The 14191-nt window shown below is 48.5% G+C and overlaps 1 protein-coding gene across 5 annotated transcripts in view; it reads left to right on the forward strand.

Moving 5' to 3' along the window:
• The window catches only part of IRAG1 (inositol 1,4,5-triphosphate receptor associated 1), a 114415-nt gene that overhangs the window by 27259 nt on the left and 72965 nt on the right, over positions 1-14191 (forward strand). For 4 of the 5 annotated variants that reach the window (XM_079788888.1, XM_079788889.1, XM_079788892.1 and 1 more), the window contains exon 2: positions 12255-12412. In XM_079788888.1, coding sequence (XP_079645014.1) covers positions 12255-12412 — 158 coding nt within the window. Of the gene's footprint in view, positions 1-12175; positions 12413-14191 lie in introns of all 5 variants that reach the window. The other variant, XM_079788891.1, reaches the window with a different exon arrangement.

The raw sequence follows: 14191 nt of genomic DNA on the forward strand, positions 1-14191 counted from the left end.
ACTCCCAGAACAAAGCTGGGAAGGGAGGGGGAGAAGAAGGAGAGGAAGGAATGACAAAGAAAGGCACATGGGAACTGGATGTTCATTTATTTTTTATTTATTTTTATTTTGTGGAGGATAGAGCTGTTGCTGAATCAAGGAAGACATTTTATTTTTCTTTGGAATAAAGTTCCCGAGGTGAGAGAGGGCTGATCCTGGCTTTTTCAGACAAGCTGCTCCTGGCGGTCTAGCTGGCCCTGGACAGATCTCATGCCCTGGACAAAAAGCAGGTTGTCTTTCCCCATCCTCATGCCCATTCTAAGGAATGGACATCTTCAGGTGCAGAGGCCAGAAGATCCAAGGAAGGGGTTGTTGGCTCAGACTTGGTCCCACTGTTGGCTTCTGAGAGACGCTGCATGTGCAGTGTGGACAGGACTGGCTGTTGCCAGGACCCATTGAGGCCCATCAAGCTGGCTTGATTCCTCCGGTCTTCTCCCTGAAATAAGGGACAACAGTTCCCAGAAGCCCGCCTCACAGAAATGGGTGATCCTAGGTGCTGGGTTGCCAGGACCCCCAATATCAGAGTCCCCTTGTCACAGCAGAAGTTTGGGAAGGGAAGCTATTACCACCTTACAAACCCTCATGGCTCTACTTGTCGGGAAGCAGGTGGTTCCAGGAGTGCCATGGCCGCAGACGTGAGGGTGATGGCATGTTTGAGCACACACCACCAGCCGTTCAGGGAATGCATTGGCTAGCTTTTCATGCTCTGTGGCTTCCTGTTGGGTTTAGGTTAAAGCTGGAAGCCTACTGATAAGTTAATTCTAAAAGTCACTTTGCAAAGTACTCCTGGATGGTCACCCAGAAACATGAAGATGGCAGAGGAGTCCCTGCCCTTTGAGAGGTTTTAGCTGGTAGACTCCCAGGTGAAAAATCTGCCCATGTATGTCAGGGAAGACAAGAAACCCAGTTACATCATTCAGAGAAAAGCTCAGCTGTTAACCTGGGGAAGCTCAGTAGAAATGGGGAGGCAGGGGGAGCAAGGCCATCCACCTGCACAGGCAGCTGCTAAGGTGATGTGTGCTCATGTCATGTCAGTAAGAGGAAAAGGGAGCCAATTCTACTCCACTTCTCACATGAGGGGCTCCAAGGCCATTATGGGCCACGAGTGAAATCAGCCCTGGAGGAGTCACTTGACTTCCCAAGGCTCCCTCAACAATCAGGGTTTGTTCTCTTAACCTTTCTGTATCATCGAGTGTACGACACATTTTCATTCATCCATCCATCTATTCAAGAAACCCTGAAAGGTGAATATACACCACCCTTGCCTTCAAGGAGCCCACAGTCTAGGACATGATTTTTATTTTTTAGTATTTAGAAGTATTTTTAATAAAAGAAGCACTATACAGGGACTCAGAAAAGATAAAAGGTTAAAATGAGGACTCTGGACTGGAGGATCTTAAAGGTTCCTCTCTCATTCATAATCTCCGATTCTTCACATGACTACCTATTTTATCTTCGTCTCTACAATCTAATAAATATGATCTTCAGCAAGTTACCTGACTTTGTTTCCTCTTCTGTAAAGTGTGGGTAAAAATGGTACCCACTTCTTAGGACTACTGTTAGAATTCAGGGAGTTGAAGCACAATAAGAGTTTATACTTTCCTGGCAGACTGTCCCTACTCAATTAATACCAGCTCTCATAGTTGTTGTCAGGGCACTACAATGATTAAATGATGTAGAAAGCATGGAACAGTACTAGGTAAATTTTAAAAATATTTTAAAATAGTTATAAAAATATGAATAGAAGTATAGTCCCTGCTGTCGAGGTACTCAAATTCTAGCTGAACTGAGGTCTGTGCAAAGTGCTCTGGGAGAGTAGAGAAATGTGATGAACTGAATAACCCTCCCGCCTCCTGCCCCCTGCTAAGTCCCTGGAACCTGTGCATATTACCTTAAATAGAAAAAGGTGCATTGCAAATATGATTAAAGTAAGGATCCTTGGATTGAGAGATTATCCTGGATTATCTGCATGGACCCAATGTAATCCCAAGAGTGCTTACAAGAAGGAGGCAGGCTGGTCAAAGCCAGACTTGAAGGAAATGTGAGGATGGAAGCAGAGGTCAGAGAGGAGAAAAGATACTACACCGCTGGCTTTGATGACGGAGAAAGGGCCACCAGCCAAGGAATGTAGGCAGCCTCTAGAATTTGGAAAAGCCAGGAAACGGAGTCTCTCCTAGAGCCTGCAGAGGGAACACAGCCCTGCTGATACTCTGGTTTTACCCCACTGAGACTGATTTTGGAATTCTAAACCCCTGAATTGTAAGATAATAAATTTATGTTCTTTTAAGATACCAAATTTGTGATAATGTGTTAGAGCAGCCGTAGGAAACAGGAAGGAAGTAACTTTTCCTGGGGTGAAGAGGTGGAAAGGGTTTATGAGGAAGGGGATATTTTGAACGGGTTCTTGGCTGAGTAGGAGTTCATCAGTTATAGAAAGGGGAAGGAAGGGAGCCCAGGCATAGGCAAAAAGATACGTGCAAAGAGCGTGAAAAAGCAGGGCATGTTTGGAGGTTGGTTGTTGGTCCATTGTGGTGGAAGCATAAGGTGTATCAAGGCTGAAATAGGAGATGAGGCCAGAGAGAAGGGCGAGGGTCTTCACTTAGAACTGGTTCCATGGAAAAACAGAGTCCTCAAAGATTTTAAGAAGGGAAAAGAGGATCCAATTTATGTTTTAGAGAGACTGCTCTGGTGTCTTGTGGAGGGTGGTTGGAAGGGCCAGACCAGAGGTGAGGAGACCAGTGAGGCTGTTGCAGTAACACAGCGGGGCAGCGTTATTGCCAGGGTGTGGCCATGGGTAGTGGGAAGTGATCAAAGACTTTCTGACTAGGATTGACAGGGCTCAGAGTCTAACTGAGGGGGGCGGGAAGGGGAGATAAGAGGGAGGGTAATGACTTCCAGGTTTTTAGCTTGGGTGTCATTCACAAGGGCCCAGTAAGAGTGAGCTTGGGGGAGGGCAGAGCTGGGGAGGGGAAGGAATGGTGGTTTCTGTCTGGGACTTGAGGAGTGGGAGGGGCCCACTGTACACGCAGGAAGAGTTATCCAAAGGCAGTTGGCAATCAAATCTCTATAACTATACTATCGTGGGTCAAGATTAAAGTCTTCTGCATTCCTTCTGCGCCCTGGCAGGGGTGAGGAGGAGAGGCTCAGTGGTGTGCTAGTAAGTGTTTAACAGCCAGCTCTCTGAGGGAAGAAAGGCCTTGATATGTAGCATTTGCTGGTTCCCACTGTATAAATACTCCCGTCACGACTCATTGCAAGGCATTAACTCCACATCACTGAACATGGAGAGGGGAAGAGGTGCACAGTAGCACATCATTACATAGTGCTTCCACCACAGACCCATTAGAAACAAATCATGTCAAGAGCACAGATAATAGTAAAATGTAGCCACATAACCAGAGCATGGTTATTTGGGGTATTTATTTCCTTTGTATTTAATGTAACTTACTTGTAATTTAATTTTTAATGATGTTTGTGTTTAATGACCAGCTCACAATATTGTTGACAATTTTACATTCGGCTCTCGTGGGCTGTTGCGAGCAGGCTCCTGCACATCACTGGAGAGGCTCCAAACCAGAGCAAGTTGGGAGGGCCCGGAAATGCCCCTCCTCCTCAAGCAGGCCGGGGACTCCCGAGGTCACACGCAAGGGAGGGCAGAGCCAGCTCCAGGACCCAGGAGGCAGTCCTCAGTCCCCCACTCTTTCTGATGGCCCCTCGAGCCCTGGCCGGCTTTTCAGACCCAGGAACACCGTGTGGTCCGTGACCCCAGGAAGATGACTCACGGCACCCTGGAGTGAGTGACTCAGAAAGGAGGCTGCTGGGCAGCCTGGAACAAAGAGAACCGGATGAGATCCGGATGAGATTTATTTTCTGCTGGGAGCTGAATGGGCAGCTCAGATAGGTTCTGCTGTTCCCGGGGCCTTTGAACCACCTCCGATTGAGCAATTGCACATGTTTCCAAGAAGCAAAAAATTCTTCAAGTGGACTTATTTTAAAAAAAGAATTGCTGAAGTGAGGGAGCTGGAGAGGAAACCTGGGGAGATGTTCCGGCTTATTTCCGGTTACGGCTGGAGCCGGGGTGGGGTGGATGGAAGTCTGGCCTTAGCTTGACCATTTTTGGGTCGTGTTGATCCTGGGTCACAGGCATTTCAGGGTCTCTCTAACCCTCCTCTTCCTCTACGGTGGCATTTAAGGTCCGAGTGTCGGGAAGTTGGGGTGAGGGGTACCCTGGTGCCCAAATGTCATCTGTCCTGGCTGGCATTTGACAAGAAGTCCATCATACTTTCCGTCAGTCCTTGGTCGGTAGGTAACCTCTGCATCAGCTTCTTAAAGCACCTTCCTTTCTGGCAACTCTGCTCCTGGGTGCACAGAAAGTATTGTGCTATTTACTCCCTGCACCCCTGCCCGGGGTGCAAGAACCAGGCTGTCTAAAGGCTTTATCTATAAAGTCATACCTAATAGCCATTTCTCCCTCTCTTTGGGCCTTCTCCTCTGGATTTTGTTTGGGAAATAGGCTCAGGACCTCTCTGCTCTCCGATTTAGGGATCTTTACCTTCTTCCCAGGGAAGCAGGCTCAGGCCCTTTTCTCAGGGACTCACCAGAGTGGCCTCTCACAGCTTCTACTCCACCTCTCCTGTCTCTCGCTTGCCCCATAATATTTTACTAGTCTTGGGTGGGGGCGGGGGAGTTACCCTTACTTAGGATGTTTCCCCCAAATCTGTTTTCTGTGTCTGAGCACTTTCCTTGGTGACATAGAAGGCCGAGATACACTCCCTTTCTACCTCTTGCTGCTACAACCCTTCCCAAGGCAGAGAGTACAGAATGGGCTGTTTGTGTGAGGGGCAGGGCAAGGCAGCGGGGGTGGGTGTTACTATTTTAAATGTGTCATTTCTCCCTCTTCCCCTTACCCCCCTATACCTCCCCCCCACTCCCTCTCCCCCACTGAGCACCATACCAACTCCTGACCTCTTCCTCTGGGAGCTGGCCGGCCTCTCCTCCTAAATGTGGCCCTGGCCCTGCCTGAGAAGATGCTGGCTCACTCCCAGGGCTAGAACGGGTTCTGAATCAGGGAGGAAGGCACTCCCAGCCAACAGAGCCTGTAAGAGATCCTCGGGGCTGGTGAGCGTAACCAGAGGGTGCAGACTCTGGGGGGGGGTGGGGGGGGGACGGGGGAGGGTTTGGCATGCTCAAGGCCAGCCTCACCAAAGCACCCTCAGGCCACAGCCCCAGTGCTCCCAGCTCCTGGATCAGAGGGGTTGTGTGGAGGGTGAGAAGTCATTAGGGAAGTCCCTCTGTTCCCTCCTGTTCCCCTTCCTCCTTCTACCCTTCTACACCCCACCCTTGCTCCACCAGGACGGACTGCAGCACAGGCCTGGGACTGACCACTGTATCCTCTCCCACCTGCAGCCACCGCTGCCCAACAGCAGAGAGGATGTCAGCATCACCAGATGCATGGCTCCTGGTGAGCTTAGTTCCAATCATGCCTGGTGGTCTTTTATCTACTTGTCAGCACAGAGGAGAAGCCCTGGCCAGGCTTGGACCATGTCTCCTTTACCTGCAAGAAGCAAAGCTAGGAGCTCTGCCACCCAGGATGAACACAGACTACCTGGGCCTGGTTGGGTTTTGATGATGCTGTGGCTAAGAGAACTCAGCCACCCCATTCAGAGAGTGGGAATGGAACTCACTGAGTACAAGCTGGCGCCTTGCATGTATTTCCTAACTTAATCCTGACAACAACCCTAAAAGACAGGTACTATTACCTCCATTCTACAGGTGAGAAAACTGAGGCCGGGAAAGACAGAGTCAGCAAGAAAGAGGCAGCGGGAGAATTAGAAGCCCTTCTGCCAAGCTCCAAAGCCCTCTCGTAGCATCCTGACTTTAGGAAGCAGGATGGGGCCATCCTGAAGTGGACCCCTATTCGGACTGCCTCGTAGGGGCACAGGACCCAGCTCTGCAGTTGGCCAGGCCCAGGGACCCACAGAGGTGCCTCTCAGCACTTTGAACTGATAATTGATGCCCCAGGAGACTCTCCAAATCTATACAGGACGGCCCTGGGGTGAGCAGAGGGAGCAGGGAGCACTCTCTCTTTCCCATGAGAATGACCATGAGAGAAAAGAGAATTGGAAGGCTTCGCCCAAGGACTCCTGCTTTCACAGCATGGACACATTCACTGATTATTTACTAAAAGTAAATCCTGGGCCCGGGGTTTACTGACTGCCCCTCACCCACAGGCGTGGCTTTGGTCAAGTCCTTGCCTCTGTCTGGACCTGTGTGATGGGAGCAGGGGCAGGACTGACCCATCTCCACTGGCCCAGCCGTCATCCCTGAGGCTGCAGAGGGACTGAGAGATGTGTGTGCAGCCACTCCAAACAATCCGCTCCATCCAATTCTTCATCTAGACATAGACCAGTGGTATTAATAGCAACCTAATCTCTTTCAAATTCTTTGTGTTGCTAAAATGAAAGCAAAAATTCAAAGCTGGAAGAACAAAAAAACTCCCTTCTGAGAATTCTGAGTCATTCCAAAAAGGTCAGTCGAGTCTGGGTTAACCCATTGTTTACCAGAAGGGCCTTGGCTCTTCCCAGACACCCAGAGATTCACGAGAGAATAGGAGAGACGCTCAGCTTGTGGGCTGTGCCCCTGGCCACTGTGGTTTCAGAGAGGGTTTAGTGTCTTCTGGGCTGACCGCAAGGCTCTGGGAGAGGCATCCTTGGGGCCATTGTGAGAGGCCGCTGCTTGTCAAGAACGCCACCCATGAGCAGGTGGGCTTGGCCCTACAAGGGGCTGGGGAGGCAGACAGACCTGCTCTGACTTTCTGCACAGCCACTCCTGGGCAAGTCTTTGGGCCCCTGTTTCCTCTTCTGTAAAATGGGACTAATCACGCTGTTAATAATAATAGTACTCACGGTACCCACCTCGCAGGGTTGCCGAGAGCACTGAAGGGGTGGTCTCTGTACTGGCCCTTGCTAAGTCATGACTCCAGATGATGGCCCAATGCTTGCTGGGACACAGGCAGCCCAACCCCCAGCTGAAGTGTGCAGAATGGAGGGTTCCTTCAGCTGTAGATGGGCACGCCTCTGTCTGTAGATCCCCTCTGTCAGAGCAGCCCTCTCCGGCCCTCTGTCCTCTCCCCACAGCCCACAGGGTCCTGCAGAGGCTATTCCCAGGGGGCAGAGCTTGTGCTGCTGATGCCATAGGCATGAGACTTCCTAGGGTGAAAGGTTGGATGGAAAACTAACAGACACTTGTGTAAATGGAAAAGTCAGGAGAATAGGTACATGGATGGACAGACAGATAAATGAATAGGTGGGTTTGCACCTCCACAATGTGGGTCATACAACCTCAAACTGTGGGCCCACTGTTTTGTCCTCATAAGATCTCTGGCTTGACCACCTGCTGCTTCTTTCCCTGCCCCCTCACCTATCCTTAACCCCACGGGGAATGCACACTCCAGTTCTCGTGGGGCAGGTGCTCATACTGGGTCCCGCTGCTGTAGTCTGGCAGAACTCCTGGTGGAGGAGGTGGAGTAGAAGAGGGGAAAGATAACGGGCCTTGGAATCAGATTCTCCTGGGTTATAATCATTGGCCTGCCACTTATTAGCTGTGTGACCTTGAGCAAGTTGCTGCACCTCTCTGTTTCTCAGTTCCTTAATATATAAAACGGAAACAATAAAACCCATCTCACAGGGGTTAAATAACATAGCACTTGAAGTGCATACTCTTATTGTCAGATACTCAGTAGGCAACGTTGAAATACCTGATGAATGAACGAGTAAAGAAAGTATGTTAGTTTGCTTTCTCTCATGAGCATGTCCAGGGGGCAGATAACATATTTAAATATGGTTCAGAAACTGTTGGCCTTTTCAGTCACACAAATGATTGGATACTTTTCCCAACGGAGCCTCGTAGATAATTTGCACCAGATACAAAGCTAACTGGACCCAGTGAAGTTGCTTCCCTTCTCTGCACCTCAGTTTTCCTTCCTGTAAAGTGTGCCAGGTTAAACTTAAACACTGGCTGGGGGCAGGATGAGTAGAATCCAAAGAGCTGATTGGCTAATGACTCACCTAACCCTTTACTGACCAGGCCTGAGAGGCAGCAAGAAGAGCCTTGAAAATGCATTAAAGAAGGAGCGGCTGGAGACCAAACATGACTAAATATTTTTCCCTTTTATGGGTTGGTGCTCTAGATCACCACTTCCTGGAGATTGTATTCTAAACTTTGCTGTGATGGATGTGAGGTCCGAGTGCCCACGAACTCCAGCAGAACCCAGATGTCACCCTGGGGGAGGGACTCTGCTTTTACCTTGCTATTTTAAGCAGCAAGTTTATAATAATGGGAGGGAGAGAAAACAAAGGGGCAGGAGCAGCGTGGGAATGGCCTGGGCAGGCGCGGTTGCTGGGACTCCGCTTGAGGGCCCGGGGTTCTGATTTGTCAAGTGTGGGACCTAGCCAACCTCTACTCTGCTTTATCTTGCAGCAGCTGACACCTTTCAGGCCTTGTCTGACTTAATTCATTTGTTTTACTTTGCTTTCTGACCCAGGAACCGAATTAAGATGTTGCTTAAAGAGTATAGGATGGGAATATCAAATTTGTGGTTTATAGTGACTAGAAAGGATACAGGATTTTAGGGGCATCTAAGGTTGAAAAAGATCCCTGAAGTGGGTAGGGATCCTGTGACCCTTGTCACAGCCTTTGCTGGAACTCTCCCCGGAACAGGGAGCTTACTACCTTAAAGAGCAGTCCATTGCCTCTTCAGATGGTTCCAACCACTAGAAAGTTTTCCCTTGCGTTGATCTGGCCTTTCAGTCATTGTTCATGAACCTGTCCTTTGGGAACAATAGGACTGCACAAACGGCTTTCAAATATCTGAGAAGAGATTTATTTCTCCCCGTACCTTCTCTTTTCCAGGCTAAAGATCTTTAGTTCTTTAAACACGACTTCTTGTCTCCCTACATCCTGCTTCCCTTTTTTGAACATTACCAATTTATCTGAATCCTTCACAGCATGCAGAGCACAATATGCTTTGTGCAGATTAAGACATAAAGAAAAAGTGGAACTGTCATCTCCCATGTTTTGGAAATCATACTCCTATTAAGACAGCCTGGACCTGGACCTGGACCTGCACATACATCACGTATCATTTTAAGTGGTTTCTTGGGAGGTGAAGCCAACCTCCCTGATAGAATTGGGGTTTGTGGATACCCTTGCTACCTTGCTACCAGCACCACCGATATCGCTGCTGCTGAAGTCCGAGTAAAGATAATAGAAGTTATCTTTGGGCAACTACAAAGCTCAATTTATTCCCATAGTGACCATTTGGGATGGAGACAGCATGGCCTGGCCCCATACCTCTCATTGCTGAGAACCAGGTTCTATCTGTCCAGCATGGCTTCTCTCTTCTTGTCTCACCTCCCCCTCTAGGCCTCCAGCCAGTCTGTTCAGATAAATTCCATTCAGCATTTCAGTGTTCCTGGCTCAGCTCAAACACCATTTCTAATGTAGAATCTTCACTATATTCCATCCATCGTAATTTTCATAGTTAAAACCCTTTTCTGGGATCCTGCAACATCTCACTTTCAAATTATTTATCCCATTATACTGTTTTCCAACTGCCTCCTGCCACTGGACTCTGTTCCTCTTGAAGGCCAAGACCACATCTTTATCATCTTTATGTCACCAGCACCTAGCAAAGGGCTTGGTAGAGAGGATGTAAAGTCAGTGCTTGTGTTGAGTGAATGAATGAATGAATGAATGCTCAGTTCATAGTCTACTTGAGATGAGATTTCTTGAGCTGTCCAGTAGGGGTCACCCACACTGTTTCAGAGATGAATGGGACTACCTTTCCACTGCAGAGAGTAAGTCAAGATGATGGTCACATCAACCAACCCAAGGGTTGAAGTTCTCTAGACTTTAAATACAAAGCAACAAAAAATTTTGGCTAAATCTTCTGGTTACCCATGAGGAATCAGACCTCTTGCCTGCATCTGGGAGCTCAGTTCGAGGTACATGTGTCAGGTGTGGGCATTGGTCAGTACCTAGTATCATGGGAGGTGGCAGGGCTTTCTACTTCTGCTTCCTGCAGCCTCCAGCAGTCTGTACCTTGCATAAGACCCAGGACATAGCAGGTGCTCAGCAAATGAGAGTGTCCTTTGTTCTCTGCATGAGTGTCCAGCAGCCCCCTGACTGTGGCTGAGGACAGGATCTAAAGATGACCCAGTGTCTGGTGGTTTTCATCTGCCGTCCAGCAGAACAGGGAACCTCTGAAATTGTAGAACCAGGCTAGTTGTTGGTTCTGCATGTCCGTGAAGGTGTCCACACTCCACTAGGGGAAAGGGACCTGAAGGAGTTTAGAGGTGGGAAGAGGCCAGGCAGAGCTCTCTGGACTCTGGCCAAAGTTCCTGGGCTGCAGACCTCCTGCAGGTACATGGCCTCTGTGAGCACTACTGCATGCTGGGTACTCTACCTCATTTCATCCTTGGAATAGTCCTATGTGGGAGCATTCTTATCTCTGTTTCCCTGACTAGGAAACCGAGGCTCAGAGATGAAACCAACATTCAAGGCCACACAGCCCTGAGTGGCAGAGAGGGGTCTCAAACCCAGGAATCTGTTTTCAAAGCCTATGCTCTTTCTACCTTGCTATTCTGTCTCTCCAGATGGAGCCCGACATCACTGGTCTCCTTTTCTAGGAGGAAGCAGAGGAGCCAGACCCATTGGCTTAGGTCTGTTCGAGAGATCATGGTCCTAGGCCCCTTGACTGGCAAGAAACGTGAAAGAGCAGTTAGTGGTTACAAGAGACAGTATAGGAGTTACAAGTTAGCAGTTATAAGTAAACCCAACCTGAATTAACTTAAACACTAAAAAATTTGTTTGTGTAACTGGCTAGTTTAGAAAGAGTTCAGCCTGCAGGTGAACTTTGATCAGGGCTCCAGATCCATTTCTCTGCAGGTCTGTTGGCTCTGCCCCGGGCTCTGTGTGTGTCAGTTTTATCCTCAGTCTGGCCTTCCTCATGGAAGCAAAATGGCATCAGCAGCACCAGGCTCACATCTGCACACTCTACCACCCAGGGCAAGAGAAAATATCTGGGCCCCCAAACACTGTCACATGCTCATTGGCTTAGGCCAGTGGTCAGCAAACTCATTAGTCAACAGAGCCAAATATCAACAGTACAACAAAATTTCTTTTGAGAGCCAAACTTTTTAAACTTAAACTTCTTCTAACGCCACTTCTTCAAAATAGACTTGCCCAGGCTGTGGTATTTTGTGGAAGAGCCACACTCAAGGGACCAAAGAGCCGCATGTGGCTCGAGAGCCGCAGTTTGCCGACCACAGGCTTAGGCTAAATCTATTGTCTGTCCCTGAGCCAATCACTGTGACAAGATGGATGGGATTATCATAACTGGGATCAATCCAGCAGGACCTCAAGGCTGCTATTCCATGGGGAAGGGGTAAACCTGGTTTGGGGGAGGCAACCCAAGGTTTCTGGGGTGAACACTGCACAAGGCACATGAGATCCACCCAGGCCAAGCCTCCAGAATCATGGCTTCAGCCGGGCTGACAGGCCCAATGAAGTCTGTTCACAAGTGACGGAGCCCCCACTGAGGGTTAGAAAAGCTGCTAAAGTGTGTGAGGGGAGCTATGGGGCAGGAAGTCAGGAAACACCATCCTTTCCTCTTCCCCCACTCAGCCAAGGAAGGCTGTGTGGTATAGTGGAGAGAGCCCTGGCCTCAAAATCAGGAAGATCTAAATTCAAATGCTTGGTTCTTTATGAGACCCAAATGGCTGCCACTCTCTGAAGCAGTTTTTGCATCTATGAAATGTGAATATTGATGCCTGCATCAGCGGTCATTGTGAGGATTAAATTATGGCAATGTTGATAATGCTACTAGGAGAGTGCCTGGCACCCAGTAGGTGCTCAACAAATGGTAGATAAGTAGATCGATCCCTATGGAGTGTCCTCCGTTAGTTCTCCCTCCCAGGATAGCTGTGTTTACTGTAAGGACCAAATTAGATGCAAAATCTCTAAGGCCACCTCTGACTTTGTAAACAGAGCTAGTGAACAGGAGGAAATGCAATTCCAAATGCCCTCTATTCCCACTTCTGGTGTTGACGCAAACTGAGGCAGGCTCTCTCTGCAGCTCATGACCCCTGGAAATGGAACCCAGCTTGGCCCAGGGATGTGAGTGGATTTGACTTGTCCTTTTGGCATCTCCTCAGCCTGCGGAGCCCAGGCCTCTTGGAGCATCTTTGGGGCTGACACAGCAGAGGTTCCGGGCACCCGCGGCCAGTCCTGCCAGAAGGCTGCCATGCCCCACATTCCCGAGGACGAGGAGCCCCCCGGAGAGCCACAGGCAGCTCAGAGCCCCACCGGCCAAGTAAGTGCCCCCTCCCTGCCTGCAGCTAGCCTGGACAGGGCCAAGCCAAGCGCCCTGCGCTGAGGCCATAGTGTCCGGTCTGGCCAGAGGGTTTGCCGACAGCCCGTGCAGGCTGCACTGGGAGGCTGGGGAAGGTGTGCAGTGTCCACACTGAGGAATAGACACACAAAGTTCCTTTGAATTGCTCGAGGTCCCCACATACCCTGGGACTGGAGCCTCCTAGGCTGTGTCTGAGGCCTCCTGGGACGTAAAACCATCCTAGCCCTGTAGGCTTCCTCCGAGAATGGAGAAAGACTTGGAGGAGAACCTCATCATGGCAGGGTCATGAGCAGCAGCAAGAGTCACTTAAAATGAAGATAAGATTTTCATAGTAAATAGTGAACAAGATTTTCAGCAAAAGTATATTATAAAAAAAAGGAAATTGTGAAAATAAGTTGAGATTGCATTGCACAAATGAAATTATGAAAGCAAGTTATCTCTAGCTATATATACTATGAAATATAGATTATATGGCACTTTTTAGAATGAACAAAGAATTAATCAAGTGTGTTGATTTTGGTGTGGGCATATTTACTTTTATACCAACAAGACGATTTGTTCACTTGATACCACTTCCTTCACACTTTACTGTACAATGCCTTCATTTGGAGATTCTGTTTGTTTCATGTTTGAGATCTTCATTTGTTTTCCCAAGAATCTCTTTCAATCCTTCAATATTCAAACCATTCCCTTGTGAAGAACCTATCTTGCCACCTCTTCATAATTTTGTTCTTCATTTGTTAACTAATCCAGCTCCATCTGCTCCTCATTGGTCTAAGACCTTGCACGTGAAGTTCTCCAACCTTGTTTTCTTTGACTTTGCACTGAACTTGTATGATCCTGATATATCCGACAGTCATCCCAACTGCCCTCAGCCAGCAGGGATAGACACTTGTTAAGTGAGGGAAGAATGTACGAGTGAGCATTCATTTGACAAGTGGCAAGATTCTTAGTGAATGTTTTCATGTTAGGATGACATTTGTTTTCTTACACATCATAACTTAGATAATAAATACTTAGAAAAGAATGGCCTTTTGTATCTCCATGTCCTAAGCTCATGCTGTTGCAGAACTTGGCAGCCTTGGGAATTCTTGAATTTTTAAATGACAGTGGGCCAAGCCCCCATGTCTTTGGCTGAAGGCAGCCAGCTCAGGGTTTTATTGAGCCCCCCTCCCAGGAATGTCTGGACCATGGGGGCGCTGCTCCTCAGTTACTCTCAGTGGCTCCAGAATCCTCCTCTGCGGTGACCACTGGCCTTCCCTAAACTCAGTGCTCTGCCCCTCTCCTACTGCAGTTCCTACCAAGTGTGGACAATTCCCCCAAAGCATTGCCAACAGAGGACTAAAGGTTTAACCAACCATAAAATGTGTTCACCTACTGAAAACTTGGAGATTAAAGAAAGGAATGACTATCAAAAACAAAATATTCCCATCTGTAGTCAAATGTGACTATTTGCAGTCTTCAGGTCACTATTTTCCAAGGTTCTGTCCCCTTAGCTGCCCTAATCCTCAGCCCTGGACTCCTTGCCTTCGCTATTCCTGACCGCTTCCACTTCACTAACAATTGTAGTGCCCGTAAGCTAGATTTTGATGCAAAACCTAGCTCTGGAATCCTGGGCAGCTTCCCCAAACAGCTGCCATGCTGTGCTCCCCAAGAATACTAATACAAGTATTCCTAAAAAATAATATTAAAAGATGGGCAAAGATGCAATTCCACCATCAGTGAGGAGATCCTTTTACA

Source organism: Cnephaeus nilssonii (genome assembly GCF_951640355.1).
Source record: "Cnephaeus nilssonii genome assembly, chromosome: 13".
Lineage (NCBI taxonomy): Eukaryota > Metazoa > Chordata > Mammalia > Chiroptera > Vespertilionidae > Cnephaeus > Cnephaeus nilssonii.